The 23,210-nt window shown below is 36.8% G+C and overlaps 1 protein-coding gene across 7 annotated transcripts in view; it reads left to right on the top strand.

Annotated features, from left to right (window-relative positions):
• C6 (complement C6) overlaps nt 1-23,210 on the top strand; it is a 64,188-nt gene that overhangs the window by 24,823 nt on the left and 16,155 nt on the right. For all 7 annotated transcript variants that reach the window (XM_033111044.1, XM_033111048.1, XM_033111043.1 and 4 more), the window contains exons 8-15: nt 3,783-4,023; nt 8,569-8,691; nt 11,486-11,652; nt 13,046-13,271; nt 14,176-14,347; nt 14,666-14,777; nt 18,014-18,146; nt 19,038-19,226. In XM_033111044.1, coding sequence (XP_032966935.1) covers nt 3,783-4,023; nt 8,569-8,691; nt 11,486-11,652; nt 13,046-13,271; nt 14,176-14,347; nt 14,666-14,777; nt 18,014-18,146; nt 19,038-19,226 — 1,363 coding nt within the window. The remainder of the gene's footprint in view (nt 1-3,782; nt 4,024-8,568; nt 8,692-11,485; nt 11,653-13,045; nt 13,272-14,175; nt 14,348-14,665; nt 14,778-18,013; nt 18,147-19,037; nt 19,227-23,210) is intronic.

Genomic DNA, 23,210 nt, shown 5'->3' with positions numbered 1-23,210 from the left:
ATTTTATATTTGTGTGATATTTTACGTATGTATTTGTATATATGAGTATGTGCGTATGCACATATATTTTTTTCCATTTACTCATTACCATTTCCTCTCCTCTCATCTTTCCTTTCTTCAGATCCTTGTTCTCATTCAATTGTCATATTTTTGGTATTTTTCCTCAAGTAGGATACATGCAAGATATATTCCTTAAATCCTTATAGTGTATCTAAAAATGTCTACATTTTCCCTGAGCAAGAAAGATAAAGCATATCTTGGCTAGATATGGAATCTTGGATCATAGTCTTCTTTTAATGGTCAGTAGATGTTATGTTCCACTGTTTCCTTATTTCCGTTACTGCATAGGAAAAAATCACATGTAGAGCTGATTTTCCTTCTTTTGTATTGTCTGGAAATTTACAACTTTTTTATGCTTAGAATTTAGGTGATGTCTAAATGTTGGACTGTTCTCATTAATCTTGCCAGGAACTTATGGGACTCTTTTATGTAAAGATAAAATCTTTATCCATTAATCTTTCTTCATCTGTTCCTTTTTCTCCTATTATTTGCATGTGAAATCTCCTGGATATGTCTTACAACTCTTAAATGATTTATGGGATAGATTTTCCATTAGACATTTTTAGACATTTATTAGTATCATTTAAAATAGTATCTGTTCCTCACTATAAACACCACTTTAAGTAGTGTTTGCTCTTTCCAAAGAAATGAATGTGGAGACTGAACCCTCAATCACAGAATGTGAGAAGGGAGGTGAAAAGAGTAGAGAGAGGTAACAATGTTGGAACCAATGGGACCAACACCTAAAGGGCACCGTTTTATGGCTCCTCTTGCCTTTACTATAGTGTCCCTCATATTTTTATTTATTCATTCATTAATACACTTATATAAATGAGACCTTATAGCACTTTATAGATAAATTTTGTAAGCATTTATCTTCAAAAGAACCCTAAGAGATAATCAGAGTATTTTTAACACCATTTTGCACACATAAAGTCCGTATATTTATTTTCAATTTGACACACACTTATCAAATATTAATACCTAATGTGTCAAGCACACACTGAAGTCCAAGAAGCTAAGTGGCTCCTGTGATGATGTTACAGTGAGTAAATGCCAGAATTGGGAATTGAAATCAGTTTGTATGATTTTTGTCCATTATTCTTATCCATTATTCTTATACGTTACACTTCAAGCTATTTGCTTAGTCATTCATTCACTTATTCATAATTTCAACAAACTGTGAAAAGAGTACAGCTATGATGGTATGAACATATGAAAAAATGAGAATAAAATAGATTCCTTGTATAACATAGATTGCTAGTTCAGTTTGAATGGGCTATGGCTCATATAGTGAGTGTCCCTTGAACTTACCAAACTATTTTCTTAAGACAAGTTAGTATCAGAATTACTAGGAAGTAAAAATACATCACTACTACCATCACGCCTATGTCCTTCCCTTAATTTACTGATTCAGAATATCTAGGATTGGGCATGTGATTCTGGTTTCTTTTTTTTTTAAGTCCCTAGCTCATTCTGATATCCAGGATCACAAATATGTATACGTGTGTGTGTGTGTGTGTGTGTGTGTGTGTAATATATATATGCATAAATATATTATATATGTTTATAATATATATATACACACACACACCTACATATTTATATATATATATATATATATATGTAGGTGTGAGTGTGTGTTTGTGTGTGCGTATATATATATATATATATATATATATATATATAAAATCAGTCTTGACATTAAGAATTGCTATAAAGATTTGGTTTATAAATGTTTCAAACACGCTAGAAAACACTTGTAGAAGCCTTATAAACTACTGTTTTTGATCCTCTAATAGTTTGCCATAAAGTGGAAACATTTAAGATTATTCACAGTATCAGATGGAAACATGTAAAACTTCTGACATTCAATAATTTTTTACTTACGAAATTGTCAACTTCATATGGTTCAACCCTGTACCATGACTATTGTCTTTGATTAAATCTGAACAGAATAAGGAAATCTCAATCTAAATAGAAAGTACTACTACAACCTCTCTTAGTCTTCAAATCTTAAAAACAATAAACCACAAACTTGAAAATCAATCCAAGCCCATCAATGGAACTTAATGCTTTATTTATTAATTTTGTCAATCACAGATCTGACTAACATGTTTGTTGGGCATATAGTTTGTATCAAAGTCAAAACATTAGTTTTTTTCAATAAGATTCAGTGCTTTTCTGATTTACTTTACAAAATCTAACCCACAAAAACATGGCTAAATTAAAGGAAGTTCTCACAGAATGTTGAAATAGATCATACATGGTTAATAACCTACTGTCACATAATTTTTTAGTGTAAAATAGCCAATTCCAGCCATCATGCACTGACCTGGGGAGCACCTTGGAGGTACTTGTGCTAAGATGAGTTACCAAAAATTTCACTGTATTTTCCACTGTTTAGTTTTTAAAGCAACCTGGAAATTTTTAACCACCCATATCTGAACAGGCATTTCAGATACTCAGGAAGTGCTTGCACTTCTTATTAAACGCACAATGCTTCTCCAACTTTCACAAGCCATGGTTCTGTGACAAAATTCAAGTATTAAACTTAAAACGTAGAATTAATGGACACTTAAAATGTAAATTCCACAAAGGCATGATCTCTGCTTTGTTCACTTCTGTGTCCACAGCACCTGAGATAGTCAAGCAATAAATATGTTGAAAGCAAGAAGGTAGGAAGGAGGGAGGGAGAGAAGAAGGGAGGAAATGAGAAAGGAAAGAGAGGGAGGGGTAAATGATGACTTCTTCAATCTTTGTGATTATTGTTTTTTCTTTTGTGTTAGCAGTCATTTTGCTCCACAATTACAGCATACAGGACTATAGCTGTTTAATAATTTATAGCTACAATAAAGTTCTTTTGCTAAAATATGCTCCTCTCTCTGTTTCTATTACTCAAACACTACCATTTGCTAAAATTGAGAGATCAGATAAAGTATATTAAATTGTTTTAAAAGAACAGTTACATGGATACACGTATAAAACTCTGTGGCTTTGTAGAAGGACAATTTAGTAGAATGAGATTTGGGGCATAATACCAACCATCTAATCCTAAAATAACCTGACATAACAAGAAACAATTATAAAAAAAAAAAATTTTGAACGAATATTTTTGTTTAGGGGTGGAGGAGAGAGGATATAAATAATTTTGGTTAATTTTACTCCCTAAGTAATTTTGAATCATAGCATTTTATTTGGTGCTATGTTGAAAAAGGCATGAAATGTTACCTGGTACATAGCGCTCATCTGTGTACCACGTGACATTTCACAGATAACTGAGGCCTAGAGAATTTAAATGCTTTTTCCCAGTTAGTAACAAAGGTATGATGAATCTTAGTTGAATAACTTGCAACTGAAAATTTGCACAATCTTTTTTTCAATTATTTGCATTAGCAAGACTTTCTAAACAAAAACTCAGTAGGGTTGAAGCCATGATTGACAATCAAAAGAAAAAGATTTATTTTTCTGCTAATTGATCTCTTTTTGGTAAAGAACACATGTCTTAGTCACACAGTTTACATTATTGAGATAATCTTATCAGTTTAACACTTTGAACATCTCAGGAAAATGTAGTGGAAAATAAAATGAAAACTATAATTTTGTATGTGAGAATATGCAATAGTTAAAATTGTTGTAATACTAGATTTAAGTGCTTGATAACCTCAAGCTTTCACTACCTTTAATCATCTTTTCTTTTCTTTTTTTTCCCTCCTATTTAGGATTCTAGTTTTATTAGGATCCATAAAGTGATAAAAGTCTTAAACTTCACAATGAAAAGTAAAGATCTGCAGCTTTCTGATGTCTTTTTGAAATCACTTAACCATCTGCCTCTAGAATACAACTATGCTCTGTATAGCCGGATATTTGATGATTTCGGGACTCACTATTTCACCTCTGGCTCCCTGGGAGGCGTGTATGACCTCCTCTACCAGTTTAGCAGTGAGGAGCTAAAGAACTCAGGTATGCTTTCTTCAGCCCTCATTTTTTTCTAAACTGATCTGATAGCATGTAATTCATTTTCCTCTTCCTCTATTGTTTTAATTCTTTTTTATTAACTTCATTTAGACCCTACTTTATTTCTAAAATCATATGAAGAACAACCAAAAAGTACACACTCAAATAAATAAAACAAAAATAGAAAATTAGGACCAAAAAAGACGGAAAAATAAATATGCTAACCTCTTTGATGGGGCATCAGACTTGTCTCTAAATTTCCTGACATTTGGGAATATCATAAGCTACACAATAGCTGTGACCTAAAAAGAGAGATGCATGCATTACCTTAAGGAAAGAAAAATTTGTCCTGGAAGTAAATTCTAAAAGATAATTTACTTATAACATTTATATAGGCAATAATAATGTTACAGAACAATAATTATAGCAAGTTCACTAGAAGTCCTTTTCGTTCAATGATTTTTAGCTAAAAGCCATGGGTGTAAGATGAAAGAACAAACAAGGACTTGACAAGGGACTAAGTTAATGAGGGCCAGATATGCACCGACTGATAAAGCTTGAAATCAAATGAGAAGCACTTTTATTTGAGGAAAGGTTACAACTTTATATCTCGGTGCTTAATCAGTGATGCTTTCCTGCCCACATATAAAATAACAATATAAACCTTAGTTTATGAATAAATTTTGGTTTCTTAAAAACTATCAGAAATTGCCAATATTAATTGTTGTTACAGCTTAAATACCTTTGGAATAATTTGTCTTCAGACTCCTGTGTGAAATGATACAGGGTCCTTGTGATGATTCTATCTTGTGTCTGTTGAGAACATGGTTAGAAACAGAATGGTAACCAGAACTCAACTGACCAATTCCCCAAATAAATCATAATTCTTGATCATGTAACTTTTACACAAAAGAAACCAAGAGTTTATTTAAAAAAAAAATCGCATCGGGCCAACCCTGGGGTCAATAGAGTGTCGATCCCTCTGTTCTTACATCTCAGATGGCCAATATTAAGTTTTAATGTGACAGCTCTGAGTCCTTCCAAACCTTAAATGGCCAGAGAACCCTCATGATCTGCTGCCTAAGAGAGGAGATGGGATACATGTCTTTGAGAAGGGCTTGCAGTAAGCTGGTCTTCAAAAAATTTCACCTGACAGAGTTACTGAAATTGAAAAGATTTATGCTGTGATGAACTTTCCACACTGCCTAACCTTTATGTTCATTTCAGCTATCCTTTCCACGGGAGCAATGTTTGCATGATAAATTTGATGTCTTCTGCCATTGAAAATAGCATCAACATTAATGCTGAGCAAAAATGGTTGGGGGAAATGTCTGACCCTTGAGTTGTTTTTATCTCACCCTTGGGATAAAATTATTCTGGTCACTGCTGCTGTAACCCAGAGAGTAATTTCTCCACTTGATGAGCTATAGTCATCATGCATTCAGAGCAAATCTTCTGAAGTCTTAGAGATCAGGTCAGTTAAAGAATGATGTGAATCCTTAATCAACCATCAAGCATTTTAATAGTTGAAGGCCCATAACCAAAATGATGAGTGATGAGCTATACTCCCCTACTGGAACATTCTCAGCTTCCATCTCTTTCTCTATAAATGGAGAAAGAAACTGACAATGAGATATACATAATAAAGGAAAGAAAGGGAGTTTGAGATGTGATAGGAAATTGAAAATGTATAACCATACACACCTATGTACATATACACACACATATAAACATAATATATATATAATATTTATAGTGTGTGTATATGTATATTCAATAGTCAATAAAATATATTCTTATATGCAATATTCTTACATGTAATATACATTTTTATGTTCAATGAGTGTGTGTATCTATATATGTGTTTATACACACACACACACACACACACACACATATATATTTCTCTGAGTCCACAATAATAATATTGGTGCACAATTTTAATTGTGGTTAAGATGAAGCACAATCAGACAGAAATAAATCTCAATGAAATGGAATTCTCCACAAGGTATGTTTACCTACTTTGGCCCACTTTCTAGATGATTATATATTCTGGCCTCCTCTCTTGTCTCTCTTTCCATTCCTTTCCCATAACATGGAACTAGAGTATAAGCTTAGGTTTTTGTTTGCTTTATTCAATATGAATCATGTCCTTTGTCATAAATTTTGATAAAATGACTTGAATATTTCATATTTTGTCTCCCTCAAGAAGAATAAACAAAATTAAATTGCTTTTTATTTGCATCCCTTGATTCATTCCTCTATTGTTCAGTGTCTCACAGTCAATTTAAATCCTTGAATATAAGTTGACATTGCTTCAGTGTGCAAAGTGAAAAGAATTTCAGGAATACAGTGAAAACATTAAACAATTAAAATATCATAAGATGTCAGATGGTAATTTTAAACTCCTTTGGTTAAAGGAGTTTAAATTTTCTGCTTGAATTGAGGAGAAAAATTCATTGCCCCACTATTTATTGGTATGACATTTTTGACTAACGCTATTGACCTTTGTCCAGTTGGAGTAACTGAGGACATTTCCAAAATACTCAACCTTGTGCCACATCAGAGGGATACTCAGCTTTGAGAGGCCCAGTCCTGTAGCATCAAGCAAGTCTTTGTCAATGTGGACAGAGGTCAGGCAGCAAACTATGTACTGAAGGGAAGCGAAGGCTTGTGCAGAAATTCCCTGATACAGCCTTGATATAGTAATCACTGCATGAGAAACGCCGTTTCTCATAAGAGGGATTCTTCATTCAAATCTTCAAGGAGTCTCCTCTAACCCTCAGGAAATGAAATTAACTAAGCTTATGGTTAATTAATTATGTTGTAATTAGTGAATTGGACACATAAAATTTAATTTCACTTACAAAGTATAAAAGCCTAATGAAAGACTAAGAAAAGATGGGAGTTAACTGCTATAGATGCCTTAAACTATTAACATGGCCTCTACATTGGACTGACCCACTTATAGGAACAATACTACCAGGAGAAAAATGACTCATATTTATTCAGCCTGATCAAAATAGCCATTTTTCTAAGACACAAGGTAAACATGAGAAATTCAAACCAAGAATTTTTACTCCCAACTTATAATGCATCCCTTCAAATGTGTCAAACTATTGAGAAAACTGTGAAGTAGGCAGATCCCACCCCATCTACCCAGTCTCATTTCTCAGGGATCTCTACCTTTAGGTTTCTGTTTCAGCATCACACCAAACTGTGCCTCAAGCTCTAAACACACTCTTCCCTGCCTATCGTAACCTGCCACCCTAAATATAAGTATTTGATAAATTACTTTGCTTTAAGGTGCTTAAGAGCTAATATTAACCTCTTATGTGCTTGTGTTTTGCAAGGCAATTTTTAAGGAAACATCAAAAAAACCTGGATTCTAATTTTGATGTTTCAGGTAGCAGGTCAGATGGCTGGGGAAGCAGTTAAAGGGGGGGGGGGCATTGATTGTTCTCAAATTACCCCTAGATAAGCAGGCAGTACTACTAACTCAGCCTACAAAGAGCCAGACCTGTTTTCCTGCGCTGTGTCCCTCTCAGTCCCTGACATCTACATGGATTTTGAAGTCATTGAGAATAATGGCAAGATAGTGGTGGGAAAGAATGATTCAGATGACAAAATCTTCAACAAATGATACTTGGAAGTTTGGTAAAAGATAAGAACAATGAGGACTAAACATATTAGAACTGGGTGGCCTGAGCCTCAGAGCATCAGGGTTTTTCCAAAAGCTATAAAACTGTGGAGAGGCATCCTATGGAAGCAGCACTGGGAGACTAGGAAGACATCAACCCCAGCTCCCACATGTGAAGGGGCTGGGGATGAGGCAGTACCGATCTCTCTTTAGAGACCACAGGAAACTTATCAAGAACAGGCTTGAATTAAGATAAGGAGAGTGAGAGAACAGTCAATGAGGACGCTGAAGAGAGGAATTCGTAGGTCAGAAGTCAGAATTTCTGAGAGCAGAACAAATGGGTTTTGGAAGTAGAGGTGAAGTGAGCAGCTGAGCCAAGGAGAGGAACCATAAACAAGTATGAGAATGAGTGTTCACAGAAGGAGAGATGACCAACAAGACTTACAGGGAAAAAAAAAATCACATTGAATCGGCTGTGGCCCAGAAAGAAGGTCTAACAGTGGGGCACCGAAAGCAGAGCATGTGTCCATCTCTTGATTTGCAGGGCTGTACAGTGGCAGTGGCCAGTAGGACGGCAAACTGAGGTTCCTTGTGTGTAAGCAACAGGGAGAGGCCAATGTGATCCCCTAGGATGAGCCACAATGACCCCATGTGTGCTTCTTAGGGCCAGTGTTAAAGGGAGAGATGGCGGGGACTCATAAATACCTCTTCTGTTCAGGACTGTGCCAGGGTCTGTGAAGGACTGAGTCTGTAGGGAAGACCTGTCATTCATTCGCACTTATGGGAATTAGAGAAGATGGCGACTGGTACCAAGTATCGGTAGTTCTCACAGGGCCTGGAGCCTCATGATCCTCTTCTCTGAATTCTCAAGGGTGCATTCTCAGGGGTTTTGTTTGTATTCTATTTCCTAGGTTTAACAGAGGAAGAAATTAAAAATTGTGTCAAGATTGTAACAAAGAAACGCTTTCTTTTCTTTAAAAAAACATCAGTGGAAGAACGGTGCACCACTAGCAAGATGTCAGAGAAATACGAAGGTAACAGTACTCTCTCTTAGCAGCTTACGCAGTGCGTCCTGAGGCTGACAGTAATTTAAGTACCATACGGCACGGCACGTGTCTGTGCTGTTTTTAACTTTTCATTTATTTCATTTATCTACCTCAGAGCCCTGTATGTAGTTGCGGGGGGGAAGAGTACAAATAAAGTATCATCAGCACTACTTAAAAGGAAAAAAGTTAAAGGTTTTCTTTATCTTATACTTAGGTTGTTTAATTTAATTGACATTCATTGATCCTTCCCATGGGCTGACCAATATCAGGCATTCTGATGTACAGATGGGTGTAAACCAGCCCTTCCTATCAAGGAGCTTACAAAGTACTGAAAAGTATTAACAACCATGCAAAATACAGACTGATAAGGGTCTAAGAGAGTTATGTAAACAAGGATGAGGTAACCAAATCAGGTATCTGAGTGTTATCTTTGATTTCTCCCTCTTTCTAGCCTCCACATTCAATATGTAATCACTCTATTGTTTTAATATTTCTCCCGCTTATCCCCATCTCTTCATTTCCATGAGCATGCCCTCTGTTCATTATTTCCAACCTGGATTATCACAGAAGCCTTCTAATTGGCCTCTGGCCTGTAGTCTTGCTTTCTTCCAAGCTATTCTACCATTTTCTGTGAGAGGAATCTTGTCCAAGGCAAATCTTATCATGCAACTCTCCTGCCTTAAACCTGTAATGGTTTCACAAAGCCTTAAAGAGAAGTTCCTGCCTCTCTTCCTCTACCTAGCTAAACTGTAGGTAGTCTCCTGAGTAAGTCATGCCCTTTCCTGTGCCTTGCCGTTATAAATAACTCCTTCCTCTGAGTAAGATTCTCTTATTCCCTTACTTCAACGACTGATTCCTACTCATTCTGCTCAGAACAAAGGGAAGAAAAATCACAGAAACTTCCACATTATGAAGCTTATATTCTCATGGGGAGACAGACGAGGAATAAATAGAAATATAATATTTACTATACTAATAAATAGATCATTTAAAATATATCAGAGTATATAGATAGCCTATGTGCAGATGCCCGTGTTAAACATAAACAAAATGAGAACTTGTTTGACAACTACGCATTCGTACTATATTATAGAAAAAAAGGAAAAGAGGGGAAAATATTATAGAACAGAGTGCAAAACAAATAACCTAGTAATATCATCCAAAGAATGGTTACAGATTCTATACCAATTTTTCACGTTATAGAATAATTTAATAAGAATGTGAGTTCAATAAATCAAGAGCTCAGAGACAAAAGATTAAATGTAAGAATTAAATGAAAAGGGAGATTTAAAAGCTAAGGTACTGACAAACAAACATTGAAAAATATCACCCTTATAGTTATAAATAAGTTAGACACTGCAAGGACAAAATATAATTGCCATATTTCAGGGACAGTAATTCCCACATACGAAATTATATTTGTCATTCCATTTCTATTAGATTATCTTTAATAATTGTTAATATCTGAATTTTTTCTCTGCATTCCTTATGAATGACTTTAAATCTTTCCTGTATGTAATTAACTGTACTGATTTTATTTTCAGACAATTATACTTTGTCACTGTCCATTGGTATATAACGTATTGGCAAATACTAGTTTCCTATTTTTATATGAAAAATAAATTCTAAAACCTCTAAAATTTTCTTCTTATATCCCTTTGTATTATTTTATGTGCCTCACCTTGGAAAGGATCATACTACTCTTCATAGGGAGTATTTCACCCATTGTTCTAATCATTCTAGACTACCTTACTAGAGGCATGGCTAATCCTTCCTGGCATTGAAGAATAGACATCAAATTAATGGCATTAACTATTACCCATATCACCAGCCTCTTTTTCATTTGATTTTATTTCTTACTACAATTTCCTATTACTCAGATTCTATTCATATTAATATTAGTTAGACACCATTACTTCAGAGGGATTGTTTTGAAAATTTGTATAAAACTCTGTGCTGTGTAGATTAAAGAAACATTGTGCCAACTCTTACCGTGAGGTTTATTTATTTTTTTTCCCTCTTTGGTTAGCTGTGTTTTTACTCCTGTCTTTAAGTTGAAAAGCATTCTGCCAGCTTTTTTTTCTGTGAATTGCGAGTCTCCTGCATGGCAGTCAACTAATTGGATATCAGAAGCCATGAGGTTTATATCATCCCGGGGATCCAAGACATACATATACTAATATATATCAGAAGTGGGATTTTGGCATCAGAGAGCAGGGAGCAGAGTAGTCAGCACTTGGGGTGCATTTGCATCTCAGACCCCCACCCCACCCTAGTAACTGTGTTCCAGGCCAGATTACTTCTAGCTTTAACATCCATGTTTGTAACAATACCTACTTCTCAGGATTGTTGTGAGAATTACACAAGACAATGTGTGCAAAGTGCCTGGCATGTACAAGCTGCTTAATAAACGGTAACTATTCACACTGTTATTACCATTTCTATTATTGAACTCCCTGTAGGAATGAGGACTGGTGTCCTCTTGCTTTTCATTTAGCTTACTTAATGGAGCTACATGATTGTTCCATCTACTTGTCCCTCCTGTGCAAACAGCTTTTTCGTTAAAGGTTGAATTTGCAGGACATTTAACGAGTACTTTTCTTTTTGTTCTAAAGATTTTTATTAAAATATAGCTAACATACAATATTACATTGTATGCTATTGTATGTTAGCTTTTAGGTGTGCACCTCATATTTATACACCCAAAGAAGTCATCACCATGATGAATTCAGCCACCATCTGACACCGTACAAATGAGTAATTTTCTTGAAACACCTTGCAGGTTCAATTATGCAGGGAACAGAGAAGTCCATCTCCTTTGTGCAAGGTGGGAGGAGTGAGTACGCAGCTGCTTTGGCATGGGAGAAAGGGACCTCTGGTCCAGAAGAGAAGGTCTTTTCTGACTGGGTAGAATCACTGAAGGATAATCCTGCTGTGATTGACTTTGAGGTAAGATTAAAAAGTATTACAGGTAAGAGAGCTAAAGTAGTTCTCTAGCAGCCCAAAGGAACTGTCACACAATTCTTTTCCCATTTTCCTCTCAGAAGATAAAGGAAATGTCTTTCTCCACTGCGCATGCACAATGGACCTTTGTTAAATTACATATCTGTTGCTTTTGCTATTCAAACAAGCATTCTCTAGGTTAGCATTTAGAATTCCTAGCACATGTAAAATCTCCAGAAAGAGAATTTGGTGACTAGAGCTGCTAAGACTTGCCTTGACTAGTGTTCTTCCTCTGTCTGTGTATACAATAAATTTGATTTCGGTATATTTTTTGCAACTTTTTATTTGATGAGCACTCCTAAATCTTCATTTATAGCTCCGTGGAATAAATGGGATTTTAGATCTATTTGGCTCTGTGTTTCTATCACCTTTGATTAAGTTTACTGGTCTTGTATTTGTTGTAGTTACATGAAAAGGTGATTTTTATTATGGATGGAATACTTTGCCCACATGTCAGTCATATGCCATTTAGAGCCATTTTTTCCTAAAACATAACCGCATTTTAAAAAGCCCTCTAACAAGCTATTCTGTTCATTTCATTTAAATGAAGACAAAGGAGTTCAATCATTATAAAAGTAATTGACACGCAGCATGAACATACATTGAGCTCTCCAGGTTATGGTAGGAAAATGAGATCCAGCCGCTCATCTGGGCATTTATAAGTCATACACTGCATTAGATAGTCATTCCGCTGGGGTTTTCAAATACTAATTATATGCTACTGTAACTCTTCCTACCAGTGAGTTCATTTCTCCATTTTCTCCCACTCTACATTTTGTCCTCTGGTTTCACCAAAAGCCAATATTAACCCTGGAAAAACATAGAACACAGAAAACCTCTCTTCATCCTCTCCGGGTTTTTTCGTTTGTTTGTTTGTTTGTTTGTTTGTTTGTTTTTCGCTTTACTCAAACTTAATGAGGCTTCAGGATAGCATTCCTGAGCTGCCCAACTCTGGGTCACCTATCTCAGTATATCAACACATGCATTTGCTGCTTAATAAATAACACGATGCAAATCTACATCAGCGACACCGCGCATGGGGCGTCCTTCATAGTAGAATTCCAGGGAAAGGAAGCTCCAGATACAGCACAGCTGGCATACTATAGAGACAACAGAAGCCAGCTGACCTTGCAGAGAGGGGCTCTACCCATGTGGGTGGGAAAGAAACTCCCTCGCCCTCCCTGTTTCTCCATTGGTTCCACAGGCCCATATACTATATTCTGCAATAATCCCTTTGAAGTGTGGGATGTGCCAGGCTTTGCCTCTCATTCCATGAGAATTAGGCAGTGATGGCAACATATGCCAAAGGGATGTGACTGGGTCTCCTCTCTGCTCTCAGCTTGCTCCCATTACGGACTTGGTAAGGAACATCCCCTGTGCGGTGACAAGACGGAACAACCTCAGGAAAGCTTTTCGGGAATACGCAGCCAAGTTTGACCCTTGCCAGTGCGCTCCGTGCCCTAATAACGGCCGCCCCACACTCTCAGGGACCCAATGTCTGTGTGTGTGCCAGAGCGGCACCTACGGGGAGAACTGTGAGAGACGCTCGCCGGATTACAAATCGAGTAAGTATCAGGAATTTAAGGTGAGGCAGGCACCTTTTCCCTTTCCAAAAGATTGGTCAATTTAAACAAAAACAAAACACTTCTATTAGCGTCTTCCACCTGATGCAAACTCCCAAGGAAAATAAGCCTGTAAAAAAGACTCTAGAGTCAAACCCCAAACAGTCCTGGTGTGAATTTCAGCTGAGACCTACTAGCTATGTGACCTTAGGAAAAATCTATGTGACCTTAGAAAAGACCTTAGGAAAGTCTAGCCTCTCTTTGCCTCAATCTGCTCATCAATAAAATGGAAATAATGTCAGTATGTACCCAAAGACTTTTTTTAAATTATATATCTAAAGGATACACAGCACAATGCCTGTAACATAAAATAAAAGAACAGAAAATACTATAAAATAAAAGATATGATACTGCTGTTATAAGCCTTTTTATATATTATAACTTAGAAAGAAGACGGCATTGTAATAGGGATAAGTTGAGCCACAACCAAAGTTTTCATACAGGACTAGGTAATGTTCATGGCTACCTCTAATCCTCCTTAGAAAGGGGATGTGTTACGGGCGGGAGAATATATTCCATTACCTTTAAACATGTACTTTGATATGTACTCTATTCAGAAGTTCATACTTATACATCTATATATGCATACGCATATGTGTGTGATGTGTCGCCGATAGTTGAAAACAATTCACAATTGTCATCATTTTATTCAGGCAGTGGGGACAGGAAAGGGAAATAAGGCAATGTGTCAGGGCCTAATTTCTTTTCATCCTCACAGTAATCCTGTGATATTCTACAAAGGATTGATTACAAAGCTAAGGAGTGAGGAAACCAAGCTGGTCTGTCTTCAAAGCCCAAATTCTCTCAGATGCACCATGATCAGTGGATGGGTTTTCCTGTGTTCCAGAGGCAGTAGATGGGAACTGGGGCTGCTGGTCATCCTGGAGCACGTGTGATGTGACTTATAAGAGATCAAGAACCCGAGAATGCAACAACCCTGCCCAGCAATTAGGAGGGAAACCCTGTGAGGGGGAGAACCGGCAAGAGGAGCACTGCACATTTTCAATAATGGAGAACAAGTAAGAATGCGTAATGGGAAAGAATGAGTCATGTTACCCCGCTAACAGAGTTAAGATATTTATTATCCTACTGCTAAGTCAAGAAATAATTAGAATTTCACCTATTCCAACACAACACATTTGTGAGGTATTGGATCTGTTGCTACCCTTTTCTTGCTAATGTTTTCTCTGTTCTATATTAATATATATATGAGTACCCATATGTAATGTATATATGCATGCATCTATATGTACACATGTAAGTATATGTATGCATATATATACACATACATATATACATATTTATGATATATGCACATATTTCTCTTTCCCTTTTAGTGGACAACCATGTATCAATGATGACGAAGTAATACAAGAAATAGACCTTCCTGACGTAGAACCAGATTCAGGGTGTCCTCAGCCAGTTCCTCCAGAAAATGGATTTATCCGAGTAAGCATCCTGACCTTCGATTTAGGTTTGGAGTTCAAAAAATAGAACATAAAAAGTATGCATTTTTGTTTTATTTAGAGTTACTGTTTTCCTAGTTTAATAATCTTCTGTTGACTTAAAAAGTAAAGAAGTAATATTGAGAAATGCTTTGCCACTCTTCCATCTTGAATTCCCTGGAGATTTCTTTATACCAAAGGACAGAAGCTTCCTTGTGTTTCTTTGCACTACTAATTCATATATTAATGGTACATTTATGAGAGTGGAATTTGAGTATCATATAGATTTGGATGACTTGTAAGAATATGCAACTAAGGTCTGACTATTTAATTCTCACTCTGAGCAAACTAATCCCCGATCTGAGCATGTTATCAGAGAGACAAACTAGTCTTGGCTATAATCGTAGGAAGTGTTGCATTTGTAATATCTTATTAGGTTATAAGAGGTTATAGCACTCTTAACCAGTCAATACAATTTTAGTGTAATTGATATAAAATTAATCATTTTCTTTTCATTCGGTCACAATATGCTTCTATGATTCAAAAAACAAATGAATACTTTCAGATAGGTCTGTGGCTTTAGATATAAATTTTCAGGACACATATAACATTTACAGTTGATCACAGAAGTCATGCTCTCTAATCAAGTTTACCTTTTTTTTTTTACCTTTCTTAAACTCACTAAAGCCTTTAAATTCCTCTTTTTTCCAACTGTATCATATTTATGACAAAAGCTAAAGAACACGAGATTCTCCAAGGCCAACAAATAAATATCCATGGAGCATAGTCTAGGCTAATGTTCTTTCTTATTCATTTGTCTTCTGCCCATGTACAAGGTACCATGCCAAATGTCTTAAGGAGAGAAAATATTTTGGAGGGAGGTAACGTCAATTGTCTTTACTCTAGAACAGAGATTCTCAAATTCTCCAATGCACTGGACGGCTTGCTGGGCTTCACTCCCAGAGTTGCTGATTCAGCAGGTCTTGGGTGCAGCCGTGAATTATCTTTATCTAACATGTTCCCAGGTAATACTGGTGCTGCTAGTTCAGCACTTTGGGAACAAAATTTTTAAAACAGAGGTCAGTAAACTATGACCCACAAGCCAAATCTGGCCTGCCATCTGTTTGCTTTTACCTTTTTTTTTTTATGAAGTTTTATTGGAACACAACCACACTCAAGTGTTTACATAATGCCTATGGTTCTCCATGCAACAATGCAGAGGTGAGTAGGTGTCACAGACACTGTACAGCCTGCCATTGACTACTGAGGCTCTTTATAGGACAGGTTTGCAAGTCCCTGCCCTAGGACAGTCTCCTCAGATTTCAATACCTAAATAATTCTTAATCTATGCCAGCTGCTTACAAAAACTGTTGAAATTATCGGCATTCTAATTTTAAAAAACACACAAAGGCTTTTAACAAGTGGTTCATAATTTTATGATTCCTTATATAAAATTAGATTATATGTTTCCATTTTCATAAATAAATTTACTTCTTATTTTATTTTGCTTTTTATTAAAGGCCTCATCTCCATCTGACACAGTTTTTACTCAAAAATAATATGGTTTCAATTTTCCTAATGAGCACCTTCTGAAATGTCTAGTAGCAAAATGTGCTCTTAGGGCATCAAGCAGAGGCAGTTATGCCTAATTCCAGGCTAGAACAATGATGTCATTGTACCCAAAGATATTTGTTCAATGACCAAGGCACAAGTCCTACCCCCGTACAAGTGGCAATGACTTTACATAAGGTTTCCTTGTGTAGTCAGTCTAGAAGATGTGTTAACCTAAGTTCAAAGGTTGCAACACACACTTATAGGTTATAGCTGCATAAGAGAAATGGAAGCAGAAGCTTAAGGCGATGATTTATTGAAGGAGGAATGTGAACAAAGTTCAGCCTTTGAATAAAATATCCAGATATTAATATTATTCATCATCACATTTCTCTCCGAAACAAAGTCACACCCATAAAAACCAATAGTAGCATATTCTTTTTGTATTCAGGAAATTAAGAATCTTCTAGGAGACAGGTTGAATTATGTGGCCAGGTAATAACAAAAGTTGACTATTAAGCTTTCACCTTCCTCAAAATTCCCAACCTCAGTTCTCAGAGAATAACTTCCTAGTCAATTCTTTGGATTCTTCTCCCACTCAGTAAGGAAGAAGAGTGTTACATTACCATCTCTGTAAGAAGGATCGTGTTTTGCATTCCTTCAGCAAAGAGTTATTAAGCCCTGTGTAAAGATTTATGAGACAGAGATCTGTTCGTGGAGGTGTCACTCAAGTGTCAGCGGTGGGGTTAATAAAAGTGATAAACAGTATAAAACTAGAGTTTTGTACAAGTTTCCCCCAGAACTGAAAGGATGGTACACATCTTGAAGCTGGGGAAATAAAAGGGGTTATCACAGAGGAATTTCTACTTGAACTGGGTCTTGAGAGAAGGGAAGAAAGTGTTGAGAACAGAGAGGGAACAGCCGGGTAAAAACATAGACATGAAAGACAATGAATATTATGTTCAAAGAATGGCAGACGTTTTATTTTGTTGGAGCATAGGTTTTATGGGAGGAAGTAGCAAAAGGTGACGATGGTAAAGTGGGTTAAAGCTAATAATTCCAAACCAAGTAAGATCCATTTTATCTTGAAAATTTTAGTGAACAACCCACCTCACCCTCATTCCCCCTGACACACACACACGATAGTAGTTGTATTTTAATTACCCATAATTGGGAAAATACATAATGACCAATGGCTTACTTGGAATTCAGTAACACTTCTAAATGACTTGTAGTCAATTAGTCATCATGCCAACTGCATATGTTTGCATATGTAGGATACAGTATTTATTCAATTTATAGCCACTACAGGATAAACATATAGGTGTTTTGTTTGTTTGTTTTTGAATTCTTGAAATAGTAAGCCATCGAATATACAGTGGGGAGCAAGTTTGTAAGTAAAAGAAAATATCTTAATCAATTTAAAGCAGCAATATGGAAGATGGATTAGAAGAGAGACCAGTTAGAAAGTTGTCCTGGTAAGAGATAGTAAATGCTATGAACAAAGGCAGTGATGATGGCAAAGGAAAGGAGAGAACTTTGAGAGATATTTAAAAGTATAAATCAAGAGGATTCTGTGACTGAATAGATAGAGGAGGGAAGGAATAGAAAGAACCCAGGATGACCCTGAGGTGTTTAGAAATATTACCCATAGCACTAATAATTTGCTGTTTTCTGTTTTAATTCCAGAATAAAAAGAAAGTGTACTCAGTTGGGGAAGATGCTGAAATTTCATGCTATACTGGATTCAAAATTGTTGGATACCAGTACTTCAGATGCTTGCCAGACAGGACCTGGAGGCAATTAGATGTGGAATGCCAACGTGAGAACTGGGCAGCCATTTTGCGTGACTATGATAAAGAATGAATGTGCCCCGAATAAATAAAGCAAAGTCACATCCTTAGATCAGTACATTTAACTATTTTTTTTAGTAGCTCTGGTGAAAAGCTTTAGTAAAGCAGAAAATAGGATTCATCTACTAAAATTAGATTTCAAAGTATCTTTATATTTTCGTTTTGCTCCTGTGTATTTGTCACATCCACACTGGACTGTGACATATGTGCTTAAAAAGAAATCCAGGAAGTCTGCCCACTGCATCCTAAGCACAGACATCTGTCTTGTGTGATGTACAAACTGAATCAAATTAATGAGTCCCAGGAAGACGATACACCTTCTATGTATCAGGAATGAGGTTTTATGTGAAATGCAGTTTTCTCCTCAGAGCACATTCACATCCTTTGCTGAGGAGGAGAGGGTGCGTTTGTAGGCAACAGTACAGTCAAAATGAGAATCAATCAAGGCTCAAACGGGGACTCCAAAGAGTTATTATGGGACCCCCGAAGACACAGAATTGAGACCAGTGTCAACTAGAATGTCCTACCTCTGCATTACCCACAAGGTGGTGACTTGCTTTTGAGAAAACAAGAGGAAAGATTATTTTCTGAACTGAAAATGTCTGAATAATGTAATGAAAGTTGGAAGTGTCTGGAGCTAGTTCTTCAGCAAGGGAACCTCAGATAATAGAACTAAAAGGAGGCTCTCGGGGAAGCCTGGGATCCTCACACCCCAGGTTTTCTGCTCAAAAGGTGACATTAAAGAATGAATGAATGAAATAAATCATATTAAAATCAGCCCTGGGGTTGTATAAAATCTGCCTGCATCTAATGAGTATTCTGCTCCACTAAACACATATGACACATTTGTCTGCCTGCAGGAACACAGTGCCTCAAGCCAGTTGTGCAGGAAGTCCTGACACTTTCACCATTTAAGATGTCATATGAAATTGGTGAATCCGTTGAACTAACGTGTCCCAAAGACTTTGTCGTAGCCGGGCCATCAAGGTACACATGCACTGGGGATTCCTGGACACCGCCTATTTCAAACTCACTCACCTGTGAAAATGGTGAGTAGAAGCTCAGAATTCTGGGGTCTGCTAAGGGGGTGCTCCCTGATATTGACAGAATAGCATCTACCATGGTGCTATTTCTTGATTGTGTTTTGGGAGGAGAAAACAGGTTGTATTTCATGTATAGATGATGAGATCAGGCAGCAAATGAGAAGTTACTGGTCAAGTTTTGGTTCAAGAACTTACTGGTTCAAATTTTAGAGAGTGAGGTCAATTTTCTTTTCCAATATCCTACTTCAGTATTTTTGAGAGAGTGCAAGCTCTCTCATCTAATAAAATCAGAATTGATGGTTAACTCAAATTTTGATTAAAGTAGAGGGCCATATAAAAGTAGTGCACAGTACTTTCTAATTAATTAAGCATTTAATTTTAATTTAAAACATAAAAATAGACATTTATTCACCAATTTTATGATGTAGGACCAAGCTCTTACTTCTCAATGAGTCTCCTAATTGAGTTCCAAGACTTCTTTCTCAAATAAAACAAATATGTAATTCACCACATACCATGTTATCTCATACCAGTTTCTCTGAAACAGTTTTTAACTCCAGGCAGGGTTAAAAAACAGCTCTACTCAGGTCCCGTCCCGATTCTGAAGTCACTGAGCAGGAGAAGGCCTAGTGTTTTGTGTTTGTTTAAAAGCTCTCCTAGCTAAAACAAATGTATGTAGAGAAAAATTGTTTTGAAGACAGATGAAAACAGTTACTTTTGAAGCAAATTGACTAGAGAATGCTTTACAGCTTTTATATATTCTTCCTTACTCTTTTGCAGTACTCTCATTCACAACAGATTCAAAACAAAATTTTTGCACATCTCTTTCAATTGTTCAAAATTTTCAACTTAGGTTTTATAAAAATAACTCCCTTTAGCCTCCTTTATTTTGTCAGTGGACATATTTAACCAACTTACACAGTTACACTAACAACTGGCATAAATAAATTTAGAACAAGTAAAACTGACTCTTGGTAAACCTATTGCTCGACCAGTGGGAACAGAAGTGTGAAGCTGTAGAAGAGAGGAACTATAAACCTTGAAGTTCAGTGTCAGACAGGCCGCTGGCACAGAGGGACTGGAGAACATTAGTCTGGCGGGTCACTTACTTGGAGGACAGTTAAGAGACCTTCTACCAATTTGTGTCTTTTAACTTTCTCAGCATGCTTGTTTAACTAGTGTCTCATTTTTAATGAGAGAATCCTTGAGTCTGTAGTGAGATCAGCTAGGATTAGGCCCACTTTGTTTATGAAAAAAAAAAAGAAGGCACAGAGAAGCTAAATTCAACCCATGGTCAGATGGTTTGGGTCACACAGGAACTGTGCAAGAGCTCTGCTACTTCCCCAAGCTCTTTGCCATCTTGCCTTCTTTATCCTGTTCTGGGCTTTTATATTATGTAAAGGGGGAAAGTCAGCCCATTAAATAACTTTAAAACTATTGAAAATGAGATCTCATGGAAATTTGTAGGAACATCAGGTCAATATTGTGGCTTGGTTTCGCTTGACCCCTGATCACATACGCGTAAGTCAGAGGGATGGATACGTTTGGGATTCACAGGCTTCAGAAAGTTAAGATCCTTAGGGCATCTTAGGCAGCATCCTCTTCTCTATGCAAATAACAGCACACGTGTACACACACACACACACACACACACACACACACGACTCTGGAAAAGAAATTGAAATTCTAATCCAAACTGAGAGATAATGAAATGTTCTACATCTAGATAATGGAAAGCAATATCTTATCTCATACACTTTCCAACAACAGTGACAAAAAGATCAATGAAGGAAGTCACAGAAAGAGAAAGAAAATCATCAATAAAACTAACTGAACACTCTTTCAATATGTGGGGAGCCGTGAGATAAAGAGACTTTCAGGCCATTTGTTGGTCAGGGAAAGACTTTTTAATTCTTTCATCATGAAAAAATGAGATGCTCCATGCCTCCACGGATATTTTTTTCCTTTCTCCGAGAAGTCAATACCTGCAGAGGGTCCCCTTGCCCTCAGCCCTTCAAATTTCCCAATGCTCCCATTTCCATTTTTCTCACAAACTGTGCTGGGGAGTGTGGGCAGCAAAGGGTCAGTTGCTGCTTCAACCTGACCCCTAGTGAGGAGCAAAGACTCCTTGCATGTCATCATTGACAATTTCAAATCTGTAGACAGAGTAATGCTCCCCATTACTTGAAAGTTGATTCTCTTTGGAAATAATGTATGGCTTGGGTCCTTCCCTGACCTAAGTGTGGATTATTTACAAAGGGCAAAGAAGTATAGCTATACAAGAAACCAAAGAACAACAATCCCATGTTAGTGGAAATGTTAGTATCTGATGCTTTACTAGCATCTATTGGTCTCCGTGTTCATGAAAGTTCTGGGCCAAATTTCACCAGATGGAATGAGGGTCCTGATAGAAGATTTTTTGCCCCTAACATAAATCTCCTTCCTTTATCAAAGCTTCTGCCTGATAGGCTAAGAGGAGAAACCATGAGCTGGTTCTCCTGTTCTGCCATCTAATGTGTCAGGATATATAGATAGCTGCCTACTGCCCTCCTTTGATAACTACTTGCTCTCAGAGGCCATTGTAGTTCTGTGGATGCCTGATTAGTCATATTCAGTCCAGGCAAGTTTGTTTCATTCCACAGGCCCAGAGGTCAGCTCCAGGTCCAATTCAACCAGTCTAAATTTTCTCTGGATAAGTCTTAATGTAAGCAAAATAACCAAGATGTCCCTTTCTATATAATATACCCAAGTGTTATTCTCTCTATTTTAATTCCCCTTCCTCTCATACACACTACTCAGTTGTTCATCTTAGCTCAAGCATCATTTCCTTATGAATCTGTCCTTACATTTCTCAATTGAGGTCTTTTTGTTATGTGATCTTCTAAGAACCCTGTTCCCTTATTTCAAAATACTTATCTCAGCCTTTAAGTGTAAACCCATTACTATGGTTATTTGATTAAAGTCTGTTTTGCCACTATCATTTAGATTCATGGAGAAAAGGATCACTGCTGTTTTCATTCTTTCTTTTTCTTTTTCCGCCATAATATCCTCGTGCCTAGAGTATCATACAGAGATAAATAGCAACATTTAGGTGTTGCATTTCTTCATTTATTCTTCTTATAAGAAAATCAGACTTTCAAGCCATTGCTCCCCAACCGCCATTTGCAGGATTGTAGTCAACGATATCCATATTGCTAAAGGTAATGGACAATATTTTGGTCCTCGTCTAACTTGACCTCTCAGTAATATTCAACAGTGTTAACCTTCTTCTGCATATATTTTCTTTCTGTGGTTTCCAAGATACACCAATCTCTTGCTTAGATTCTACCTCTCTGGCTGTTGCCCTTTCTTTTTGGCAGGATCCTCTTTGTACTTGGATGTCAAATGTTGGAGTTCCTCAAGGCTCAGATTTGTCCCCTCACCTTATGCTACACTCTCCTGCTGGGGAATCTCACCCATACTCGTAGCTTCAGTGACCTCCCCATACACTAATAACAAATTTAAATCTTTAGCACAGACTTCTCCATTGAGCTTTAGACCTGAATATCCAAATTTCTATACACCTACTTTTTCAAATGTCTTAAAGATACCATAAATTCAATATATGCAGACAGGAACTCGAGTCATCCCTCTCTTCTCCCTAAAACTAACATCTTCTAATAGTTCCCATTTCACTTAATGCACCAATGTCTGTTTTCTTACATGAACCAGAAACATAAGTATTTTATTTCACAGATCTCTTATCCACAAAATGCTACATCATCTATTTTATCTACTAAATGTACCTCAAGTTTATTCACTTCTCTCCATTTCCACCTTGGGACTTTGGTCCAAATTACCATCTTCTTTCACCTGAACTACTATAATAACCTCATAGATTATCCACCCCTAGCCCTCTTGACCACCATGCTCTCTATTCCCCACACAGAGCTAGAATTAATTTCTTTTTCAAAAACCAGACCTAATTTTGTCTCACCTCCCGCTGCTTAA

This window comes from Rhinolophus ferrumequinum, chromosome 7 (genome assembly GCF_004115265.2).
Source record: "Rhinolophus ferrumequinum isolate MPI-CBG mRhiFer1 chromosome 7, mRhiFer1_v1.p, whole genome shotgun sequence".
NCBI lineage: Eukaryota > Metazoa > Chordata > Mammalia > Chiroptera > Rhinolophidae > Rhinolophus > Rhinolophus ferrumequinum.
The sequence above is the reverse complement of the archived record's forward strand: the minus strand, read 5'-3'. Positions and strand labels throughout refer to the sequence as shown.